The following is a 25,080-nucleotide window of genomic DNA, read 5'->3' as shown; positions in this document are numbered from 1 at the left end:
TCAGCAATGCTATTACTACAATAACAACCTTAGATTTATTAAAATAGAACTAAGTTTAAATGCATTTGCCTTTCCTTTTCATTTTTATTACTTATTTTTTATATCTAAGAAACAAAACTCACTTAACATGAACTGGGTATTTTTACATTCCAAGCCTTTATAAATTTTCACAATGCTGCAATTTCAGAAGAAATTTTTAAACATCAATTTTAATAAAACTTAAGTAAAAGTTTTTCAAATATGATTTGTCACTAGTAATTTGATATAAAAATTACTTCTGTTTTGATTCTCTTTATCCATTAGGAGTTTTCTAATCAATCCTGCTGCAGGGGCCACAAAGTTGTGGAACTGCCTCACTAGCAGAGGACCCAGCTAACCCATTCTTGGGATTTGACTGAAAGACTTCTGCTGCTGAGCGGAGTGGCTGCTGGATTTACTTTCTCAGGTACGTCTGTCATGATTGCCTTTCCCTGCCTTCACGCGGCCTGGTAGGTGAAGCACTATGCGGGGACTCGGGCAAGGTGGCCATAAAACTCTCTGCACTGCTACGTGGCTTAAGGCCATATGTGAAAAGAAATAATGATGCTTACTTACTGCATGAAGAGTGCTGAGCTTTTGGGTGGAAAAGCAAAGCATAAGTGATTATTAGACTATTTGATTAAATGGTGTTTAATAGTTATTACAATAAAAGCTTTTATGATTGGCGGGGACTGACTCCACCTGCCCAGGGAATGGGGCTCTGCCTGCTGGCAGGATTCAGGCTGGCAGGATTTAGGCTCCCAGTAAAGACTCCGGAGAAAGGCAAAGGTGTTGCTTTTCAGGCAAGTTGTCATGGACCTGCCAGAGGACTGTCACAGGATTTAAATCATGATATGATCAGTAGGAATGGCAGAAAATTCTCCGAAGAAAAAAAATTCCAACAGGAAATATCGATTTGATGCAGTTTCAGTATTCTTCAGGATCGCATGAATTTTACTGAAACTTCCTGGTGGAAACCATGCAGGGTGGGTTTTCCTAGCAGGGAGCCAGCAGCTGGCAGGGCCCAACCACTTAAGCCTCTAGCAGTCTGGCCAGACAGGGAGGTAGCTAGGAAGCTAGATACTAGCACCCATTTAAAAATTGGTCCGGTTTAGTTATTCAAAAAGTGAATGTTTCTAAATAATTTGTTCCATAGAAATCTTCATGCATCCGACTTTGCATTCTGGTACAGAATGAAACCATTAAAAATATAAGGGAAATTCTCTGTGGATCATAAAATACACTTCCCATGCCATCCCAGCGATTGAATGAAGTTGTGCCTGAATAAAATGGTGACTTTTAATGGAATTTCAGGAAAAAAAAGGCAAAGATTTTAGAAAGGCACCTCCAATTTATTAAAATACAGCTCCCTCACATTACTTACTGCACAAATGAAACTCTGCTTGTGACTGTAACTCACTGTAATGACTTTACTGACTTGACTTTTGAGCGCTTCAATTTTTTAATTGGGACATTTGCCTGAGAAACAGCTGATCCACAGACACATTTTCTTTTTATGATACTGTATTCTAAATCAACGGCAGTTGTTTTGTTGTTGGCTTTTCTTCTTTTCCTTAATGTATTTTAACAAGTAATAAACAGAGTCTGGAAGCCTGACAGCAACTGAACAATCAGCTCTGGGCACGCACCCCAAGAGGATACCCAGGCTCGGATGAGGACGCCAGCAAAAAGCAGTCCGGTTATTGCTCTTCATTCGAGTACTTCGCAGTTCCTTCTAGAGCGCGTCTGGGATCTTGAGAGAAGCGGGAGGCACACGTACAGAGCGCCGCCGAGACCAAGTTGCACAGACAAGCTCCGTGCCGGAGGGGGATGGCGAACGGACAGCAGGCACGGAGGCGAGGGGCCGCGGCGCGCTGCGGCCGGCGGGCGGGCGGGCGGCAGGCGGGGCCTCCCGCTGGGGGCGGAGCGGTGCGCGGCCGCGGAGGCGTGGGCCGGGCCCGCGGGTGCAGCTGCGGGCGGGCCGCTCGTCGCCAGGGAGGGGAGAGGCGAGAGGCGAGGCGAGGCGAGGCGGGCTGGGTCGTGCCGGCGCGCCTCCTCAGTGCCGCCGCCCGTGCAGGGGCTGAGCCCGGGCCGCGACGGGAACACGCCGGGCGCTCCCCAGGCGCAGGGAGAGAGGAGGCTCGTCCCTGCCGCCTCGCCGGCCCTTCCTGCGAGCTCCGAGAGCAGGCTCGTCAGTGTGATGGGTCTCGGAGGGGAGCCCGGCGTCGGTTCCTCGCTGGCGGACAGCAGGAGCCCCCATTCAGCGCAGGGCAGTTGAATCCCGCTCGCGGCGGAGCACCGAAGAACCGGGACGAGATTTATCGCTTCATTCCCAGAAACGTCGCTTCCACCTGCGAGCGAGTCTGAGCAGCCGGCTGTGGATTTTATATTTGCTTCCCCACAAACCGAGGCTAGTCGGGTGGCTTTGGCTTTTTGGGAAGGAGCCCTGACCCGGCCCCGCGGCGTGCGATGGATTGAGGCGTGCCCGGCTGCGCCCCGAGCCCGGCCCCCGTCCGCAGCCCACGTAGATGCGATGGGAAATCGGGGGCTCTTCTGCACCCTCTGTTACCTGATGTTCAACGCGCCTCTTCTCTTCATCGTCACCGGTGAGTAGGAAACTTCTGCCTCTTCCCGCGGCGAGCCGCCTCTCCGGACGCAACTTGCTGGCGGGAGCCGGCGGGGCTCCGGTGCCGGCGGGGGCTCGCCGCCCCGCCCGCAGCTGAGCCCCAGCCGCTTCGCTCCTGCCGGCGATTGCTCCGAGTCCCGTCCTCCCCGCCGCTTTTTCCTGTGGAAGTGCTGCCGGCTGGGGGCAGGGAGCGCTGCCCGGGGGGGGCTTTTTGCAGAACAAGGTGGCACTGTTGCGGCCGCAGCTGCCGGCAGCGCGGGCTCGGCGCCTCGTAGCCACCGGCGCGGAAAGGCGCGCAGCGGGCGCGCAGCCCGGGACGGTCCCCGCGCCGGATCTGGGGGAGGGGGCAGCGGGACACTGGTGCCCCTCTATCCAGCCGAGGGCTTTCTCGGGAGGACGAGGGGCTTTAAGGGCCTCTTCGAACTTTCTGCTGAGGCCGCGGCCCCCGGCTGCAGGGTGGCGGGGACCGGCTCGGCCCTGCCCCGGGTGCGCAGTCCTGGATGCTCCGCTTATCCTGCGGTCACCGCACTACAGGAAACCCGTGTCTCGGACAGCGCTTAGCCCTTGAGCTGAAGCAGCTTACGTTACACTGAAAAGGACTGATCTTGTCTTTTAATCTCTCCGGTTAACCAGCCCTTGTAACTCTATCTTCCCCTCCCAGCTACCTTTACTGAAGTTCCCAAAGATGTGACTGTTAGGGAGGGAGATGATATTGAGATGCCTTGTGCTTTCCGAGCCAGCGGATCCACCTCTTACTCCTTGGAAATCCAGTGGTGGTACCTTAAAGAACCAGCCAGAGAACTTGCACACGAATTAGCCATCAGTGTACCCGGCAGCAGGAGCAAGGTAATACAGTGCTATGGAGATTTATCTCTTCATAGAGTGCAACATGCTCGGAGGGTGATCAGAATAAACTCAGCAGTCCCAGAGAGGAGAGTGGTTCCTCTACCCCGTGCCAGCGAGCTGTTGGAAGCACCAGCATCCCCAGGCCCTCCCTGGGATGGAGGAGGACAGGGCATGCACCATGGGGGACTTCACCTCAGGAAAAAAAGTCAGTGCTTTAAGGATTGTAAATAGAAAATGAAAAATGTCCCGCTGCAAAATCAGCAATGAGGACCCAAGGGAGGCAGTCAAAAATAGCTGTAGTATGAAGTGGGGACAAGCAAAAACCAGTGCTGCTGTGGGCTGAGCTAGGAATCGTTGTAAAACGTGGGTGAGCCTCTGTTTGCTCACTGATAGAGAAAGGCATGAGGGATACACCTCTCTCTGTTGGTATGTTAAGTACGTATCAATCTGCATATACAAATGCATGCAGTTTCTTGGGGTGCACGTACACACCTATGTCCATATCTGGAGCTCAGCAAGACATTTTCAGACAGTCGGATATAGTAATTAAAATGCATGAAGCAGACTTAAATCTTGCGTGTCCTTTCCCCTCCCCCTAGCAAGCCACCTGGCACAAGGGTAGGCTCTAGTCTAAATTTTTCAGCTGCATTTCCCCAACATAAGCCAGTTCATTCTGCAGCCTCCCCCCCTGGTGCAAGACACCTTGCTGGTGCCAAACGGGGCTGTACGAGGAGCCGGGTAAAGCAGGACTTCCAGGCCGTGTTGCCCTACTGCGCGGGGCACGTCATCCTCTCCAGCCCCCCATCCCCTGCACCGGCAGGGTGCCCCGCGGCAGCCTCTGTGCCTGTGCCAGCTCCCCTCTCTGTGGCACGCTTGTTTTCCTGCAGAGCTCAAATAGAGATGCAAAGCGTATAGACACTGAGCTAATGCGATGCCGCCTAGCTGGGGAAAGTGTAAGTCAGTTGTCAGACGGGGAAATAAATCGCTTGGATTTAAATGTCTTCTTTAACCTTATATAAAAACCGTGAGTTGCTTTTACAATAAATGATGACAGGGCATGCCTGGAGAATGATGCCCTGGGAGGCGCATCAGTGAGCTCTGAGGCATCGCTTAGGTTTACAGTAGTTGGCTGGAGACAAAAAAATAACCAAGTACGAAACCTGCTGAGCGATACCTGCTCCCAGGATGTTTCAGGACCGAAGCTCTGCTCTGAGCAGTGTGGGATCCATCCTGCCCAAGCACTTCACCGCTGTGCTAATGCTGCTGGTAAAGTGTCTTCCCCGGTGTTTGTCAGTGACTGTGAGCAGCACAGCATGCAACAAGCATTTCTTTGGCTGCTGTTTGCACCCTTGGTAAAGGCAGCGCTTCTGTGGGCACCACAGGAGCTTCACCAAACAGTCCCCGGGGCTGAGCTGCGTTCCATCGCCTGGGGAACACCCCCCACCCCAGCCACACACAGGCTGTGTGAATGGCAGACGGAGAAAGTTGCATCTGTCCGTATCCTGTCCTTGCACTGGGGTGGGAATATGAGCATCTTGTTGTGTGCTGACAGAGCTGAGTCTAATCTCCCTTTTTTCTGTTCTTTTAGGTAACAAATAAGGATGCAACCAAAATCAGCGTAAGTGCAGCTCGAGCTGGGTGGTGTGCACCCCTCCTCCCATACACGTGGGATTTACTGCATGCCCCCCTCCTTTTCTGACACATGAACGCAGCTGGGCTCGCTGGCAGCCCCGCTCCTGCAGCACGGCGGGAGCGTGGCACGTTTCCCCTCCTCGGTGTGTTGTCGCTTGGTCGAAACGTTACCATCTGTTGCTGGTTTAGCAGTCACGTCTCATTCCTCACAAATCGAGAGGAGGTGATGCTTGCCTTACAGCCCTTCCTTAGCCACGTTTGAAAAGGACTGTGGGCCAGACCAGGAGAGAAGATTGCTTTTTTCCCTGCCCTCTGCAAACCCCGGTCGCCCGTGGCGACCCCCTTCTCTCCCTGTCCTGCAAGAAACGAGCCCCTTTCCCGTCGATGCGGGCCCGAGACTGCCTCCGCCCCAGCCCTCCTCGGTCCCCGCTGGGCGGCACTACAGCCGGCAGGGCTCGGCCCTCTGCAGCAGGCGCGGGGCTCCCCCCGGGGTGCTGGGCTTTCCCCGAGGGTCGGGTTCGGGGCGGTTCGGGCGGGCTGGAGCCTGCCCGGCACCTGGGAGCGCTGCGGGGGCTCTGTGCGGGACTGGGCAGGGGGAGAGGGGAGAGAGGACCCCCGGGCGGGGGGCGGGTGCGTAGTGGCGGGGCAGCGATGGGGGGCAGGGGCTCATTCTGGATGGCGCCTTGGGAGCCCGAAGGGAGGCCGTAGCCGCGAGGTGCTGGGCTTAAACGTCCGGTGCGCTCGGCTCGCGGGGGGAATTGGCCCAGGCGCGGTGTTCTGGACAGCAGAAGACGCGTACCTGGGGCGGGAGCGAGCTCCGCCGGGGCTGCACCGGGGAGAGCGGGTCGCCGCTGGGGAAGGGAAGGGGAAGGCGGCGGGGCCGGCGGCCGCTGCTGAGGCGGCGCCCGGCGGTGCGCTCTCTTGCAGACGGTCCGCGTCCAGGGCAACGACATCTCGCACCGGCTGCGGCTCTCGGGCGTGCGGCGGCAGGACGAGGGCGTCTACCAGTGCCGCGTGGCGGACTACAGCGACGACGAGACGCAGGAGCACAAGGCCCAGGCGCTGCTGCGCGTCCTCTCCCGCTTCGCGCCGCCCGACGTGCAGGCGGCCGAGGCGGTCTCGCACATCCAGAGCGGCGCGGCCCCGCGCCGCCACGGCACCGCCGCCCGGCCCACGCCGCCGCCTGGCCCCGGCGAGCGCCCGCCGCCGCCCCCGGCCGAGGGGGGGGCCGCCACCGCCACCGCCTCGGCGGCCGCCGCCGCCGCCTCTTCGGCCTCGCCGCCGCCCGGGCAGGCCGCCATCCTCCGCCAGCAGCACGGGTCAGGTAGGGCGCGGGGGCGCGGGCGGGGGGCGCGCCCCTCTCCCCCGCCCGGCCGCGGCTCCCCGAGTCCCGCCGCGCGGTTTGGGCTAGGGCACCGCTACCCGCCTCGGTCGCGGCCGGGACTGGCGCTGGGACGAGCGCTCGAGCTGAGTAACTGCACCCGAGTCGGGAAGCAAATGCGCTCAAAGCAGCCCAAAAGCCGGGGCCGGGGCATCGCGCCCTGCCTCGTCGGGAGCTGGCGCTGGGGCGGTGGGTCTGAGGGCAAGGCGGGGACCGGCTTCCTTTGGGTAGGTGCTGCGGGAGGCCCCGCTTTCAGAGGCCCCCTTGCAGCGTTTCGGACGGGGAGTTTTAAATAGCAGCTGCGGCCTCAAGTGAGCGAAATGCTGTGGCTGTTCTGCAGAGAACCGAAATCGGCGAGCGGTGACGGGGGCTGGTCGGCCGGGGCAGGCACGGGGCCCGTGCGGAGCAGGTGACAGGTTCGGAAGGGAAATGCCAATTGCTGTGTGATGAGCTCCACGTTTGAGTTGCTGGCAGGATAAGAGTTGGAGATACTACGCTCTGGAACGGTTTGCAAACGTAAACGTTGTGCTAATACCGATTGTCTATCAGTTAATACCGTATTAAGTTAATAATGCCACATTACCATATTACGGCTAACTGGAGAAGGCCATTGTAAACTTCTGTTTACGCTAATGACAGCAGCAAAGAACAGAGTCTTAAATGTGGATTGCAAAGGTATTTGAAGCTTCAGAGGTGTGGTGCTGCTCTGACTGGGCTTTAGCTCCCCTCTCAGCCACTGTCACTTAACCAAGGTTGAACAAATGTCCCTGCCAAGTTATCTGTGGAAGAAGGAAAACAATTTTATGCCACTGACTGTGCAGGGAAAGCCCTGAGCTCCCCTCTCTGCTGAGTCTCTTCTGACGCAGGTTCATAATCCTCACATAGGAACGTTCACACTTCTTCCTGATACCTCTTCACGCTCTCAGGGCAAACTGTTGCAGGTTTTGGCTCACAGTAATGGAAATCATTTGTATGTAGGTCACTGTGACCTGCTGGTACTTTACAGGTGCTGTGTGTTCTCTGACTACCTTTCGCTGTTTTTTGAACAATTTAGTCTCTTTCTCATGTAGAAGTATATGTGAAAACTAGGTTTTACTCCTTACCATTCTTAAGACTAAGCTGGCTGTTCATTGGTGTCTAGTGGAAGACAAAGTGGTAATTCCTGAGGTCTAACTACAGGTGCCTGTGGGCATATAAAAAAGTTCAGTTTGCTTTTGGTGAATTCACTGACCGCAAGAAATTAAACTGAATACTGTAAGGCTCACGATCTGTTGTTTTCCTATTGGAAAGATCTGCTTTCCTCCTAGGAGCCCAGGGCTGGTGGTTGTTTTCGTGTTTCCTCTTTCCACTCCCCACAGTGAGAATTCTTGCACCATTTTCCACGCTGACAATGGAAGTTAGGTTTAGGATTCACAGCACTGTGTGCCCTGCCTGCTGAACCCAGAGCTTATGTAGTGCATCTGAACTAAAAACAGGACGATGGAAGTGCAGTGGGCTCAGTTCCATCTCAACAGATGGATGTGAGTGTGTGCCGCCAAGACAGCATGTCACGTATGTCTGTTAGGGCAAGACCCCCTGCCCAGATCATCTAAACTGCTGTCTATCCTGATTTTGTACATGTCTGTGGTTCGGGGATGTGGCACTGCTGCATCATTTCTAGGCTGGATTAAATTCTGAAAATAAACTATAAGCATTGTGGCCAGCAGTGGAGATAATGGAATGATTTAAATCAGTGAAAAAGATAGTGGAATGCAGAAAAATACTTTGTGGGGATCTCCAGATGGAGACTGATGCTAACAGGGCTACAAAATAGGCTAAACCAAAATTTCCTGCTGTGACATCTCTCCTGTGCACACTAGTATCTGTGAACAGTGCCACTCCGTGGCAGTTTCCGTGCTGGGAGAAGGCTGAAGTCAGCGTAGAGAGCACAGGACTCCTGTTCTTGTTCATAGTACTGACTTAATAAGGTATAAACCAGCAGCTGCTTTTGTCTCCATACAAGGGAGGCAACTGATTTTGTATTTTGGTGTGGTCCTCTGTAAAAATAATGTCTTTACTCTGCTTGAACCAAGACCCCCTGAATTACAGGCTTCTACTTGGTTTATTGTAATTTCCATACCTGTGGCAGGTTGGAGCTGCTTGTAATTGCTTATCAATAAACCATCAGCCACAGCATGGCTCAGGAGGTTAGCAGCTGAAAGACTTGGCCCTCGAAGTTCCTGATTCAGGTGCGTTGTGTACCAGAACTGTCTGAGACTTGTTACCACGAGATACCTCTTTGGTTGCTTTTGTGAAGCAGATTGCTGGTTGCTGTTCCAGTCCCTATCACCGGTGTATTTTAGAAAGACTGTCTGGGCCAGGCACTTGGTTTGAAGCAGAGAGAGACAGCTTGGTGTAGAGGCAAGAAATGGATTTATCTCTCCTAGACATGAAGTGTTGCTCCCTACCCAGAATAAAGGCATGTGGATAAAAACTAACGTGGAGGTCAGTGTGATGAGAACTTGCAGGGATATCACCTGCTTTTGTGAGGAAATCGAAGACTTGGGTCTCCAGTGCTGTCACTTGGGTCGGATAAGCACTAAACTTTCTTCAAAATACCTTAAAAGAAAATGACATCCTTGAGCTTCAGAGTTTCCCATTTGTATGTTGAAGTGGTGTTGTTTAGCGCTAATATAGGTACAGTAATTATTTTTCACTGTAAATAATGCAGTCTCTTTATAGGAAATACTTTTTTTTTTTTTTCCTCTTTTTTTACCTCTGGAAACTAGAAGCCCTGTTTTGAGTCCACGCCCTCAAGGCAGTGTCATAGCTGGTTTTCCACACGCTAGGGCCATCAAATCAAACTAAATCTTTGTTCACATAGGTGTGTAAGACTGCAGGACCTAACCCTGTGTTGCTGTATGAATTACATACCGGCATAGTAGCATAACACATATGCTTCATTATCCTATTTTGAGCTCTGTAACACACGTACAGATAAGTACTTGCACCAAACCTGTGTGTAATAATTGAATCATCTAATACATTTACTCTCAAAAGTCTTCAGCATTTGTAAGTCTTTTCATTGTACACAGGGATATTTCCTCTGTGTAAAAGCAGAAATGTGCTCAAACAATGGATTTGCCATCAGTGATTAAGAAACACCCTCATTTAATACACTGGAGAGCTCTGCCTAAAAGCTGATGGCATGGCACTAGCCACAGTGTCCTGCATGAATTGTGTTCTAATCCTGTTTTCCTTGCAATAGCAATCTTCCCAGTATGTTCAGTGTAGTTAGATAGGGCCTCTGTGTGCTTGTATTCCAATAAATGTGATTATAGATGAAATGCTGCTTTCAGATGTCCCTGCAGGGCTCTTGTTGATTTCAGGTGGAGTCCCAGTCATGCACTGTGGAAAAATGTGATTCTTTAACATCTTCTAGTTGAACTGAAATGTGAACTTATTAGAATAAATGTGTCTGTCAGTGAGATTCTGTAAAGAGCATAGAGTCTCATCCGACAAACCAGGTATAAACAGAAAATCCATAGTTTTGGACATGTCATCTGAAGTTGTATTTGGTAGAAATTTGTGATCAGCATTATAGTATATAAGGCAATAGATCCAGTGTAACAGAAACATTGCCCAATATGCCAGAAATACTAGCTACTCAAACAGAATTTTATCTTTAATGTTTAAACTACCATATAAAAACTTAGTGCTGCAGTCTCATGAGAGTCAAAAAGATTACCGCTTGTCTGCCCGTAAGGTAGGCTGAAGTGGAAGCTGAGAACATGTTACTTAGGCTGCAAGGAGGCAAAGATCTGCTGGTAAGATCATTGGTTTTAATACTACCAGAGAGGGAGTTGTTGTCCATATGGTTCTAAATGAAAATAATATTTAGCTTTCAGTTTAAATACTTAGACACAAATGGAATCTTTTGCTGTAGGAAAAAAATCAGGGTGAACAAATGAAAGGGCGCATATAGTGTTAATGTGTTTGGAAGTGTTCCTAGTTTTTACTGGGTAGGTGGGGGGGATATAGGAGCATCACTGAGCAAGACATGCAGTGTCTCTGTCCCAGAAAGTTTGTAGTCCAAATGGGTGAGACGGACAAATGGCAGGAAGAGCGATGACCAACTTTGATGAGTGTGTGGCAGCTGTGAAATTAAATGTGAAAACTTAATTTCAGATCTCTGAAATTTAAGTCCAGTGCCTTAGTCATGAGACTAACTTTGTCATCTGATAGGTGAAGTAATAAACAAGGATCTTCATACTGACCTTCTGGGAGGCAAATTGGACGTATTATATCCTACCAAATGGTCTCCAAAATGAGTGCCTGTGTATTGGCTTGGGGGCAATTTTTAGTTTAACTTCTGAGCAGAATGTTGATCAGACATTGCAGCTTCCAAATTCCCTTTTATTTGTTTGATCTCTAGCCTCAAAGCTCTGAAGCGAAAGCTTTAAATAAAATAAACAAAGATGGGAGTGTGAAACAAGAAACTGTGCTTCATTATGCTTAGAGTGCTCTAGGAAGGACACAGAGACACTCATGTGTTATGCAGAGATGAAGTGTTCACAGCAAGGAAGAAAATAAGTCTTCACTTCACGCCTATCCCCCTCTCCCCCCCACAAAGCCTTTTATGTCTGAGGCAGAAGGAAGTCTGCTTGTGGGCTACACGGCCTGAGATAATAAAGGACCAGGTCCCAATTCTGCAGTCTGTGTGCACATGCAGCTCGCGGTGATGCTCGTGAGAGCAGTACATGCACTAAGTCAAGCTGTGGCAACCTCCCTTGAGGCAGGAGACCCGTGTGGGAGACTGTTAGATCTCCATTGTGCACTGGGAAGCAAAAAGTACTTTTTTGCAGCTTAGAGACAAGAAAGTAAATGGACACGCTGTTTTCTTGAGTGTAACGAGCTGCGGCTGATTAGAGGGCCTTTGTTTGGAGTGGCTGTGGTTGAGTTTGGATTAACTTTGGGTAAGGGTTTGGGTCTAGGACTTTCCTGGCTTTGTCAGAATTTGAATGACTCTGCATGCTAGTTTGAGAAACAGCCCGTGGAGCTCGTTTATCTTTGATAGATGAACATTACACAGAATAGTGAGAAGGGAAAGTCTCTCTATGTTGCTGTTCAGCTTAGGCTCCCTACCTTTCCAACTCGGTAATGTCTGGGTCTACTTCACTCCCCCTGTGCTTTTTATGAGACCATATATGAGCTGACATTCTGTTGTTATTTGTAGTTAAATGCAACCTGGGTCACATCACATTTTCCTTTACATTAAATAAAGTAGCAAGACAGAGGCCATAAATGAATTATCAGGCTGACCTCCTAAATGTCACTGGATAATAAACATGCAAAAAGAATTCTAATTAAATACACATCACTAGCACTTTAATATCTAGGCAAATTAGACTGCTTTGGGGACAAGTGAGGTCAAATTTCTTCTTTTGTGTGTGTAATGTGGATTAATTCTCAAACTGGACAAAAGCACGAACTGCAGTACCGTGTCACCTCATTACCTAGGGCAGAAACAAGCTGTGCCAGGGTGGTTTTGTACTGTGGAAATGCAATTTATTTGAGTAACCTCCTTTCAGCGGTTCTTGCTTGTCCCCCGGAGGACAGAAAAAAATGTACTAACCTATTCTACTAAAGCCTGTGCAGTGTCCTTGAAGAAATCTGAATACTATTTGAACTTCTTTAAGATCTTCAAGGTATAGATGAAAAAATGTTTAAAAAGATATTACTGAACACAATGAAAGGGGTGTTCCAGGTCTTTCTGATGAATGTGGAAGCTGTACCTAATGCTGGTCTAGATTTCTGTATGAGATTGATTCATTAGTGAGTGAAAATTAGAAATCTATGAGGGAAGGCTGAGTGCAACTGTGTGTCTTTTTTGCATGAACAAACAGCATTTGGGGCAGGAATACACATATACTGCTAGTTCTTTATGTAGGGTTTCAATAGATACTTTGCAAAATGGAGTCTTAGTTTACAGTACCAGCTAACTTAGTTTGTATATTTTACAAGAGGCAGATAGTTGTTATGCATTCCCCACCTCTGCTATACTGATGCAGCTTTACTGATGTATAAAGTCACACTTGAAATGTGTTGTGGATTGTATAGGTCCTTAATACTTTAAGTGGTATACTTAGCAGTCATAGCAGAAAGAATGTCAAGACAATCTTCCTGGTACTAGTTTTGAGAAGGATATTAATAGTGGTGTTTCTGTAGTTGGAAAGCAAAAATAAAGTAGGATCTGCCAGGAAGTGAATCTTACGGTAGTCCTGTGAAGAAGGTGTTTCTTCTTTACATAACACAGCCTGACAGGACTGTGCTGGTAATAAAAGGGGTTTGGTTTGGGTTTTGATTTAGCTTTGCTAAAGCAGTAAGAATGCTGGCAGGTTCACTATTGCTGTTTACTATGTGTTTTTTAAAATTAGATAATGGCAGAGCAGTCCCGTATGTCAATAATAAAAAGTTCAAGTAGGTTTGTATTGGAAAAAATGGGGTTGTCAGCAGAATGGTATTATTTGTCACAACAGTGGTTAACAACCGAGTATTTTATATTGCTAGGCTGTTATCAGTTGGGAGGCAATTTTATTAGCTGGAAAGAAGAACAGTTTGGCAGAGCAGCAACTGTGCTCTGTGGAGAAGTCAGTGTGATCGCAGTGCGCAGATCATTGTGCCACGGCTGGAGAAGGGAGCTGTGCTAACGAAGCTTACGCAGGGTGTCAAGTAGTTGCCGTAATATCTGGTCTTACCCTGCATTTGCATGGCTGTGGCTAGGCAGCAGAACAGCCTTGCATGTGCTAGGAGCGGCTGCTAACTTCAAAATGAGGCAGAGCACAGTTAGTAAGTCCTCTAATGGACACAGTCTTCTATGTCTGTCATTTTATTGGTCATGTGTAAAATTCACTGAACTGGTATAATTAGAACTACTTTACTACTTTATAAATTTTAAAATCGGTGTTCTAATCTGAATCCCTCTCACGCCAGGGAGCGGGAGATGTCACATGTAAAGAGGGCACTGAGGAATATCCCATGTCCACAGTTTTTCCAAATAATCCCTTGCTGGCTTATTCCGTAAAGTTTGGCCTCCCTTAGATCTAGGGCATGGCAATGTCTTTAGTTAGCTAATATCTAGCAAGTATCAATTATTGGAAAGGTTTGGAGGGTCTGTGTATTTGTGGGTCATTCCCAAAATCTCACCGTTTGTTTACAGCAAAAAGGTGACCCCTTCTTTGTGTAAATCACAGGCTCTGCTTTTTTTTCAGGCATATGCTCTCAATACAGCCATTTTCCTTGTGTCATTATGTATTCCGATAACGCACTAAGCTCTGTTCTTTAAGTATGGACACGATAGGGTTATTTTTCAAAAAAATCCTTAGATAATCTGCACTCGGATCTGCTTAACTTTAGTAATTCTGATTGGAGTGGTAATTACAACTACATTGGCAGCTTGCTCCTAATCCTGATCAAGTCAAAAATACTCTAAAAGACAGTGAAGTGAGAACTACAGTGTCTTGTTCTTTGTTTCTGGGTTGCAAATATTTACAGCTTGTATCAATTACAGAATGTAAATCTGTGATTCTGTCTAGTGTGACTCTTATTGCAAGTCTTTTCCTGAATTGTCGACTTACGGAATTGTGTGACCATATCTAGCTTGCGTGTGCTTCGCAGTGTGGCTTTTTAGTCCTCCTGCTTATAATGAAAAACTTGAGAATGTGGCCCAGACTCACCTCAAAGCTCAGTAACTGAAACCCGCTACCAGTATTCTTCATTGCCTCATGGTTTGGGGAGTTTGAGTTGTGCTTTTTGCTATTTGTGTGTATCAATATGCTGTGGACTTGCTCACATAGTAGTACTGAAGAAGGATGGCTAGGGCTGGATGCTTATTTACCACCTGAATTACCACTAATATAGTTAGTTATTTTTCTGTAAGTTTTAGTTCAAAATTCATTTTCCACCAAATCACATTACAAAGAATTTTGTATCTCTCATTATTCAAGAGTTGAGGAGTGAATTAATGGTGCTTGGTTTTGTTAGGTTAGTTTTAGATCATGGAACTGCAGAAAATTCTGGAAATGAAACAAATCCATAGTTGCATGTTTTGGATCTCTTTAGTAAGATAGTTGGTGAGGAGAGATCATCTCACAGATACCAAAGCAGAAGTCTGTTTATGGGAATGTACTACAAAGTAGAGACCAGCTGCAGGTCTCAAAAGAGGAAAGTTACTGGCTTATTTAATTGCAGCCCAATATAAAGTATTTAAGCTGCATAGTCTATATAGCATGAATGACTCTTTTCAAGTATTCAGGATACATTTCTATTCTACATTGACACTGTCTGTAGCAGTGTTTCCTTTTGGAGCTTGTTATAAATTAGTCTTGGTGTTTTCTTGAAGCATGTGCTGGTGTTTTCTTGAAGTTTTTCCTTAATTTCTCTGAAGAGTGGGTATTTGGAGTGGTTGGGCAGATTATTTGGCTGTCTCCAGTGTAGGACAGATCCCAAGAGCAGCCCCTCAGAGGCACAGCTCCATGTGAATCAGCTCAGCTGCTGCTCTGCTGGGCTTTCCAGAGGCACCACCTTCTCTCAATACAGCAATTTTCATAGTCAAATGTAGCATTTGGAAGACGTGGAGTGAGGCTTTCAGTAAGACTGCTGACTGCTCTGTACATCTTTGGCTACCACAGAAGGGAAGTGGGGATATTGAGGGAAAATGTACCAACTGTTCCCTGTATTGTGTGTGCCTACTTGTAACTTTAGTGGGAGGTGAGTTTTTACCAGCCTGTTGACAATGAAACTGCATATTTCTCTGGCAACCTAAAAAGTAGAAATATTTCTAATAAAGGTAAAATTATTTCTTGCTCTCTATCTGATATGCACTTCCATATATTCATCAAATCCACTAGTTCAACCCCTCTTTCTGTTTGTCAGTAGCTGTGTTTAATAGAAAAATGTCTTGCAACGCAGACTTGCAGCAACTGTCAAACTGGATCAGATCAATTGTCCATCTAATCCTGTAGCTTATGTCTAATAATGTCCTTACAATCTACGAGAAAAAGGGAAGAGCCTCCATAGAGGATAATTGAGCACTTGACTGATCTGTGTACCATATGCATGTTTGGAAGGGATTGTCAGTCCTAACATTTTGAGAACAATTAATGAGTCTCAGTTGAAAAGAGCTCTAATGTGATCAGAAATCCACCTCAATAATTGCAAGTGCCTTAAGAAACATACACCCAACTCCTCTACCAATTCCTATATCTGTCCTATCCCACAGGCACTCACACAGGTTGACTTCCAGCAAAGCACTGCGGTACTTTAGAAAATCAACACTGCAGAAGGAATCTTTATTTTCTTAGCTTCGTATCAGAACCAAACTTTTCCTTCTGCATCATTTCCTTGCATGACTACACCTCCCTCTCCTTGCCATCCAATTTCTTTGTTTTCTAATCTGTCCATAACTATATGATGTACATGACCCATTTTTCACAGCGTATGCTAAAACAGGGGCTTCACAGGTGGTTAGCCATGTTATAGTTTCCTTTCTCAAAGTGGGGGGTTAAGCGTGTCAGTTGAAATGCTCAGGGAGCTAGAAGATGCTGCTTCTCAAGAAAACAAGGTTCCTCTGGTCTGCTTACCAGTGCTGTCGTGCCTTTCAATATGCAGCAATTCCCATGCCTTCCTGCTACCCCTGCACTGGTTTACCACTAAAACACCGAAGTCTTCTGTCCTAGATGGGCTTTTTCAGATGTCACATCAAGAACAATCAAAATTAAGAACAGGCTACTACAAAGAATTGGATTTTCCTCAAATACACATACTTACTTTTCTACCTGTGCTGGAAATTTGCATTGTGCTGCCCTGTATGCAGCCTCTGTAGCGTTACCACGCCTTACATTCTACCTCACCTCTATGTTCAGTCACATGAGTTCAGCCCAGCATGTAAATAGATACAGATATGGGCAAGTCAGACATGGTTATTTCAGGAGTGCTAAATACTCCAAATGCAAATGGAATCTTATTTGAAATACTAAAACCTGTTGAGTTTCCAAAATTAGGATAGGAGTGGCTTTCAGTTACCCTTGTTACACGGTATTTTGGCAATTCACTTCTAAATATAGGCCTGAACGTAGCAGTGGGTATCTTAAGTGAGAAGGTAGACAAACTGTGAAACTCAGGTGTATTTGAGAAGACCTAAAATGATGACACAGTTTTTACAAAACTCTGGCCAGTATCTTCTGGCCAGTAAAACTGGTTTCATTTTCCTGGGGAGTTTGAGGCTGCGGTGCGGATAAGGGAAGTGAAACATGGGCATTTTCAAGAAGAATGCTGTGGAGGGCAGTGCTGATAGTTTCACGCAAGCTGCATGAGAAGACCTTACTCTTCACCTTAAAAACCTTGATGGCATGGATGAAGGAAGAAAGCAGGATCACTAGCTTATACGTGCATGGTTGTGTAGAAATAAATATACGTGCTGACTTCTATGAGGCATTTTTTTTGAGATGAGTTGTGGAAAGCTGTTCCAAAATTCAGTGAATCATAAATAAAAATGTGTAGTGTGTAGAAAACTAATTTTGTCATCGTGCCTTCTAGGCAGGTTCAGTGGTGAGCGGATCCCATGCAGTTGCTTATAAATATGTGGGAAGTCACCATTGCCAAAATTAGCAACACCAAAAGGCAGCTCAGGAGCTGTTGCGAGTTGTGCCTAGGCATGATGATCCACAGCCAGCTGAAAGCCAGGAGCAATGGAGACCCCATAGTTTAGTATTTTTGCATAGATTTACATAGTATCACATAATTCTTTTAACAAGAGCACCTCATGTTACATGCAGTGCTCTAGGGTTTAGCTGCGAGAGTGTGCTAAAGTTAGCACAGGCTCTGGGTACACTTCTGCACAGCATCCTGGAGAATTAGCACTTGGTGATGAGTATGAAGTTTAAGGCACCAGTTACAAGCCTTAAAAAAACCCCGATAGCAAAAATGCAGTGTGTGGATTGTGCTGTAAGTATTTAAGAGTGGAAGAAGGATATAGGCAGCTTATAAGATCATGTCTCAGACTGCGAAGTAATTCTAATGTGTAGCTTATTATCTCTTCAGTTCAGTAAGTGTATAGTGACTTCAGTAATGGCGTCTTTTTAATTAAAAACTTCTAAGAAGCTCTTAGATCTGAAGTTTGGTAAATTCCCTTCAATTCAGTGGAAGTGCTCCAAATGTATGTCAGTGAGAGAGAATTTGTTTTATCTATCTAGGAGGTTATTGCATGTAATGATCCTTGACCAACAACCCCTATAAACCCCTATTTTTTCCATAGATACAAGATAGCAGGAGCAGTTTCTCCAAGAATATGTCTCAAGCACAATCTAAAGTTTCTGGACGAAGAGAATAAATCAATCTATATGGTCAGTTTGATCCCTCACCTCTTAATGAAATGCCAGGTTTGAGAGTTTTAATTGAACATTGTTCTGTAAGGAAACGGGCTGAGGCTAACAGGTCACTGCATAAAAGCCATTACAGAGAAATGTCTCGTGATACTGCCAACCGGAGTCCCAGCTCCATCATGAATAGGCAGTCAGATTTAGGTGTTCTCTCATCTTTCAAGGAAAATAGGCTACTGATGTCTTTCAGCTTTTTTATTATATGGGCCACTGCATTTTACCACTATCTCTCTCAGAAAGGGACATCAAGGAACTTTTCAGATTCTTTCTGGGAAGAAAAATAGGAAACTGCTGGAAACTGTGTTTTTGGCCGTTGGTTAAATATAGCTTGCAAAAAAATCATCCCATTTTTTTCCATGTGTCCCAAGTCACTTGGTTAATTAACGTTTGTTTTCAGTTGGATGAACTGTTTAAGTCAAACTTTGATGAATGCTGGCACAAAACAAATTATTAAATAGAAAACTACAGTAAAACATTATTATGTTGTAAATCGAAAAGAAGGATGAGTGATGCCAGAGAGCAATTTGCCATACACAAACATAACAATTTGTTACTGTTCTGCTTAGTGGTAGACCTTCCCTTTTAGCTATGTGCATATAAATAATTTAAAAGCAAAATTGTAAATCTGTGTAGTGATAAATAAGGTTGCAATAATATCAAATGAATATTCAAAATATAAATGAAATGTTTTCTTGTAAGGGTCTGTATTTTGTGAGTAACTGTGTACTCCTGATTTAAAGTCTCTGGATAGAAACTGCCTGTTCTCAAATCTGGGTCAATCGCATGTCCAGATCCTTAGTGGTCAAGACCACATGCTGTTTGTTTACATCTACAAATGTGGCAATTTATTCAGTAAAAGTCAAGACTTCCACTACTGCAGTAAAAGCCGAATTGAGGACACTAAGTCCAGCTTGTTTATAAACAATACTACCTATAATGAAAAGGGTTCAGGTTAACTAAACAGGGAGAATTTACTGGAAATGGTATTTCCAGTCTGCGTATGGTCAAAGGCAGGAGAATTCTGAAGTCTGTGTATCTGCTTCTACTGCCTGAAGTCTGAGAGCAGAGTAACGCTGAATCAGTATGAAAAAAAGCAGCTTGTATTTGGTGTTCAGTAAGAATAATTGCTTTCAAAGAATTTTTAAAAAAATATGTTTTATTTAACTGCTGAGATTCTGTTGACAGACTCTGAACTCACGTTCTGCTGTCAAATTAAGATGGAGAATGTAGGTTAAAAACAATGGCAATTTCTACAGGAGGAAAAGACAAAAAATTTGGACTGTTCCATTAATTCACAGTTCCGCGTTGAGATTTAAACTAAAACTAGTACATAAAGGTAAAAACTGGTGTAGGAATTATTTTGGTAAGCAGGCACACAGCTACAGCATGGAGTTGTGACTAATACTGCTTTCCACTCAAAACAGAAACAATCCTAACCCAGTGTCCTTCGCAGCCCTTCAGTATGATGGTTGTAAGAGCACTTGAGCTACAAGAGCCTGTTTCTTCAGGTTGAGTTCCTCAGCGTTTCCAGGGGGGATTCCCCCCTTACAAAGTGCAGCTTTCTTTTTGAGTAACTGGCAGCATCTCCTCAAACTCGAGTCCTCTTCATTGAAAGAATAAGTTCAGCCCTGGCAGGGAAAAATGGGTTCTGACTGCCCTCAGCTTTGAGCATAATAAATAAATACCCAAGGCCTGATCTGCACCGCAGTGGTGGGCAGGTGTGGAATTGGCAGAAATTCGGCACCTGTGAGCTGCGTGCAGCTGCCAGGAGTGTTGGCTGCTGCCGGGCTGTCCTTGCCATCCCTGGGTACAGGGGATGGCAACAGCACCTGGGGACTATCCTGGGCTGGCGTTCTTGCAGGTTTGCCACGTCCCAGAAGTGAGAAGAGCCATCTGACAGCTTGGCAATGAGGATGTGCTGACTGGAAGTATGGGGCTGTCGTGCCAGTGACTGCAATTTGTGAATAAGCAGTCAGTCTTCAGATAACACATAGCATGTCAGGCTCAGACAGAAAATGGGGGTTTACCTTCAGCCTTCGCAGCCAGCAAGCTGTGTTCTCTCGCTGGTGTAGACAGATTTGTTGTTAGGGCTTTATCTTTGCTAAAACTGTAGGATATAATGTATTTGTGAATTGACTGTCTATTTTTAAGGGAACGGCGGGACCTGCTGGAGGAGGGAGGTCCCTGAGGCTGGAAAATGGCTGTCACAGCCCTCTTTCTTTGCTCCCAGGCTGGCGCAGAGGCTGGGAAGCCTGGCAGGATTGGCATCAGCACAGGCAGGGCTCCCGCTGCCCTCACCCTCTCAGTGCAGGAAGGGGGGGGTTGCTTATCCTGCCTGCAGGTCTCCAGGGGCAGACCCTCCTTGTACCTCGGCTCTGCAGGGCTGGTTCCTGGGGCAGGGAAGGCAAGTCTGAGCTTTGTGAGCTCCTGCGTTGCTGCCTCAGAGCAGCAAGGATGTTTAGGGCTGGTGATTGTCTGTCCCATGTGCTGGCCGGGAACCTGAGCTTTAGCAGCTGTTGTGCACTTTCCTGCACACACTTCTAGTGTCTTTTGGCAAGAATTTAACGAGTTACTCCTTTAGTTACCTGAGTTAATTGTGTTTGTTAGTGATTTTTCAGCTTTAAAAAGAAAAATCCTGAATTCCTCTTAATGTCTTGCTGTTGCTATGTAGGCAGTCCTTAGCCATGTGTTTGTGCATGCAAGGATTTAATTAAAAACCTTAATAACTAAATAATCTCCACACAGTCTAGGTGTCTATGAGATAGCACTATAGAGACATTTCTTGAGTTCCTCAATTGCACACCACGTTACTATGAACTATTTTTTGATATTGGATAATAATACTCTAGCTTTGCTGGTGAGGTCTATATAGGTTACAAGACAGCCTGAACAGTGAGCCCAAGAGCAGTGGTTTACTCAGAACTGTTCGAGGTATTTCCTTTGATCATGCCACAGCTGAGAGAGACTCGCATCTCCTAGACACCAAGACTAAAGTATTCGCATTAGGGTGCCTGAAGTGAGTTTCCTAAATAGAAGTGGCCTGATTCTTTTTTCAGAGATACTGAACATGAAAAACTTTTTTTTTTAAAGCTTTCACGCTTTGCAAAGTGGCTCTGCCAGTCACTTTTCTGGGTGGCTGTCAGTATTTTGGGCATTGATTACTCCTGTATGTAGGGTGTTCAGCACTGATGAAGCCTTTCCCCAGGTGTCTCTGTGCACTCCAGCTGCAGGGCAAAGCTCCAGCTGGGCTCTTGCTTTTGTATTCACCCCTGTGGAAATGCCCCATGGCCATATGAGACATCAGTCACATGTGTGCAGCCCTGTATTGTCATGATGCAGTGTTGGTGACAACTGCACATGCTAGTGAATGTCATGGCTTTGGAAAGGGGTCACCTATTGGCACTTGGGACCCAAAGAGCTGCTGCTGTGGACCAGCCCAGCCTTGTTTGCATGGGCTCAGCAGGGGCTTGGGGAGTGAAAGGCGGTGGTCTCTTGTCCTGCAGCAATGGTGAAGGCTGCACCAGGACAGCAGAACTTCTCCATACGAAGGGGCTGTTCTCACCCTTGCCCGGCAGCAGAGCAGTGACCCATTTCAGAGATGGAGTTGTGCCCCACGGCATGCCTGCGTATCCTTCTCTCCTGGCAGAGCGTGGCCAATGCACCTCGGCCCCATGGCTCAGCCCTCCCACACGAGGGAGAGGGGCCGGACCATGGTGGCACACAGTAAATTCCTCTCTTTTTGGCACAGGTAACTAGAAAATTAAAAAACTGAACAAGTATCTTAGTGTCTAAGTGGATATGAGGCAGGGACAGCCTTGTTAGCTGCAGTATGGACACGGATGCCATTTCTTACTGTGAGCAAAGGCATTGGTGTCTGCCCCTGTCCAAGGAGAGCTGCATCCTCCTTCTACAGCCATAAGGTCGCAGGCACCTGCTTTCCCACGATGGCATGTACATAACTACCCCTGCAGTCCTGTATCATGCCACATAAGCTTACCTCATAGGAGCGGGAGCAGTCTTGCCCTCCCTGGGTTTGGATGAAATGACTGTAACAGAAGTGTTCCACATCTGACCTCTGTTTTTCTATAGCTCCTGTGCACATTTTAAATTTAAAATTCTGCTCTTTCCTATAAAAGGTAAAGAAGATGTCAAGGTCTTGCTGTTCCCATTCCAAATGAAATGGGTTCGTGTCCTGTTAATCAAGGAGTACAGCCGCAGCATTTGTCATTTCCCTTTAAAGTAATGGGTGGTGGATACCTGTCATTTCTCAAGAAACTATATACCAGATTAAGGTGTATTTATAGAAATCTCAATTGCTGGTAACTTGGCTGAAGCCAAGTTTAGGCATACCATTAGTAATGCATAATGAAATGACCTAAGTGGAGTTAGATTTGTGAGGGGGAAGAGAAGGCTATTTGAGTTGGATAGCTTGAGGATGCTGTTTTACTATTAAAATTAAGCTTCTGACCCCTGGCTCTGAAGTGATAAAAATAAATCTTCCTATATTTCTCTTCTGCATTTAATCTTCTATATTGGAAAAGATAAAGAATAAAATCTCCTTCTCTCCCTTGTCTCTTTCTTTTCTAGGTACAGGACCTATTTATGCTACAGACCCACTCCTATATATGTCCCTGTTAATACTGCATAAGCTTATACATTTATTAGTAAACCACTGACGGACTACTTCTTCCACTCCTCCTCAGCCAAACAAAAAGGAACCTATTTAAAAACAGAACAAACCCCTGACAAAAAAATACCTACACTTTTAAAGATGGACAGAAAGAGACTGAAAGAAGCATGATAAATTCTACGTGGGGGGAAAAACATATTTTTGGGGATGCCACAGAAAGTAAACCACATAGAATAATGCATCTAGTTTCCAGACTATGGTGTAAAGCCCTGCTCTGTGCATGGCACTTACGATTTCTTTATTTTAATGTAATATTTTTTCTTTTCTAAACCTTTCCTCTGACTCTTCATTTTGCACGAACTGTTGAGCAGTTATCTTTATGACAATATGTAAAGATGTTGGGTCAAAGCCCTTCCTAAGAAAGGAAATATTTTTAGTAGATTATTGTGTTTAGGTTTTTTGGATTTCCTTTTTTTTTTTTAATTAAATTATTTCTTTTGGAGACATTTTAATTAAAAAAGGTAGATCTTACCATAATTAATATTCACTGTCAATAATATTTATTTTTAAAGGAAGATTGGAATCAAGGTAAGACATTTGTTTATAAACTGTATTGTATATTGCTGAATAACAGTTGAATAAAAAGATTTTGAAATAAAGTTTTTACAGATGCGTGTGCCTTTCCCTGTGTCCTGAAGCTCTCTGAGAAGGCTTCACGGCTGTGTCTGTTCCCTACCTTGTCACAGCACAAGAGAATTGAGGAAAGGTGCATCACAAACAAAATAAAATTTAAATCAGTTATTTATTACACACCCCCATGTCTTGCCAAACCCCACAGCGGAATGTGCTGACAGGTAGTCACAAGCTATAGCTGCATTTTCCTGTGGCGACACAGTTATCTCAGGGCAGTGTGACAGTGTGGAGCATTTAAGGTAAGTTGCTTTGGTTTTTCCCAGGCCCCTTTGAAAAAAAAGATGAATCAGCACTGGAAAATGAAAATAAAAATAAATCAACTTGGAATATTGTATTCCCTAGACCTGATTCCAACATTTGTTTAAAAAAAAATACTCAGATTTTTGAAATTACAATAATTGTGTCACTTGTCTTACTAAGTGAGCTTTCCTCTAATGAAGCAAAAGGCTTTTTTACAGTAAATACAGCAGTTATTTTTCTGTTCTAGGAATGCTTGGTTTTTAAGTGAGGTAATAGGATGACTTGGTAAAGAAACATGACCTTCTTTAGCTTAATTTAGCAAAGTACTTTGAAATTTCAATGTCTGACTGTGATTCTTATCCTTTCATTTGCGTAGCATTTTAGAAAAGACCTTAATTGTGGAAATGGTAAAGTGACAGCTACAGCACCAGCAGGACTCTGGCGGCAGAAGCTGTGGAGCAAAAGCAGGACGTGCCATTGCCTCACCTCGTACCTGAGTCCTCTTCTAGAAGGAGGGTAGGAAGGGATTTTCAATTTCTTAGATGGTCAGAATTTGCTTTTTCTAGAACTGCCAGTAATAGTGAGGGATTTGTGCCACTCACGTCTCACCAGATGTGAGACTGAAACACGTCTGTGTTTCATATGTGCTACTACATTGTGGTAATAAAAGCCCTCTTGTACTGGGGCAAACTTACCATGGGGATCCAAAGGTGATAAAATCTTTGTAAGAATGTTCATCCCCTTAATGCCAGCTCTAGTGTCCCGTGGATTGGGGAATAATCCATAATCATCCCACAAAAAGCAGAACCACTCTTCGGAACAACTTGGGGGAGGTGGTTGCTGTAAGCCTAGAAGTGCATCAGAGCGTGAGACACTGAAGAGCACGGTTCTTGGCTTCCACATGCGCATGGGAAGGTGAGTCTTTTATAACCTGAAAGGAAAAGGCAGGTAGAAAAAAAGATTTGAATGTCAGACCACGCCTAAATTAATACCCGCATTCATGTCTATGAACTTGTTCAAGGACAATTATTCAATGCAGAGGTACGTGTGGAGTCTGTAATGTCACAAGAGCTCTAATCCTTCAAGTAATGGCTGGTCACGAAAGTGAAACCTGGCTGGGTTTGAACTGTGGGTCCTCTGGCGAGCTCATCATCACTGCTGCTTTTTCTCAACGGCAGTGAATATTTCTCGGTCACTCGTCTTCCGTCTGAGGGAGAGAAACAAAACAATTCTTTTCACAAGAGGAAGAAAAAAATCTGCCTAAATTTATGTAAATAAATAGCTGACGCTTGAAGCAGTGGAACACGTCTATCTAGGAGTACTTAAGCTTCTATTTCAACTTCAGCCATACCTCAGCATGGTCTCTTAGTAAGCATATCACCTGCTTTGCTCTGATACTTCTGTTTCATCACTTACAGAGTACATTATGTCCTGAATTGCATACTGTGTGGTTTGCAGAAAACATGGGAGGAAATACACCATCTTCCATTTGTCCTTCCTTTTGTATTGTAGCCTGTTACCTGCACAGGGGTGTGGCAGCAACTGGAATTTTTGTGTGCAGTGGCGGTAGAATTATCAAGGTCTTTTAGACTTTAAT

General features: G+C 45.9%; 2 protein-coding genes across 2 annotated transcripts in view; one reads left to right on the top strand and one right to left on the bottom strand.

Annotated features, from left to right (window-relative positions):
- Nucleotides 1-25,080, bottom strand: part of LOC128145894 (uncharacterized protein F13E9.13, mitochondrial-like) — a 191,828-nt gene that overhangs the window by 40,539 nt on the left and 126,209 nt on the right. The gene's annotated exons all lie outside the window — the stretch shown is intronic.
- VSTM2B (V-set and transmembrane domain containing 2B) lies at nt 2,048-23,179 on the top strand. The gene is made up of 5 exons (XM_052796703.1): nt 2,048-2,624; nt 3,306-3,490; nt 5,079-5,108; nt 6,050-6,446; nt 22,508-23,179. The coding sequence occupies exons 1-5, from the start codon at nt 2,552-2,554 to the stop codon at nt 22,594-22,596; spliced, it is 774 nt and encodes a 257-aa protein (XP_052652663.1). The 5' UTR covers nt 2,048-2,551; the 3' UTR covers nt 22,597-23,179.

The sequence above is a fragment of the Harpia harpyja genome, chromosome 9 (genome assembly GCF_026419915.1).
Source record: "Harpia harpyja isolate bHarHar1 chromosome 9, bHarHar1 primary haplotype, whole genome shotgun sequence".
NCBI classification, from domain to species: Eukaryota; Metazoa; Chordata; class Aves; order Accipitriformes; family Accipitridae; genus Harpia; species Harpia harpyja.
The sequence above is the reverse complement of the archived record's forward strand: the minus strand, read 5'-3'. Positions and strand labels throughout refer to the sequence as shown.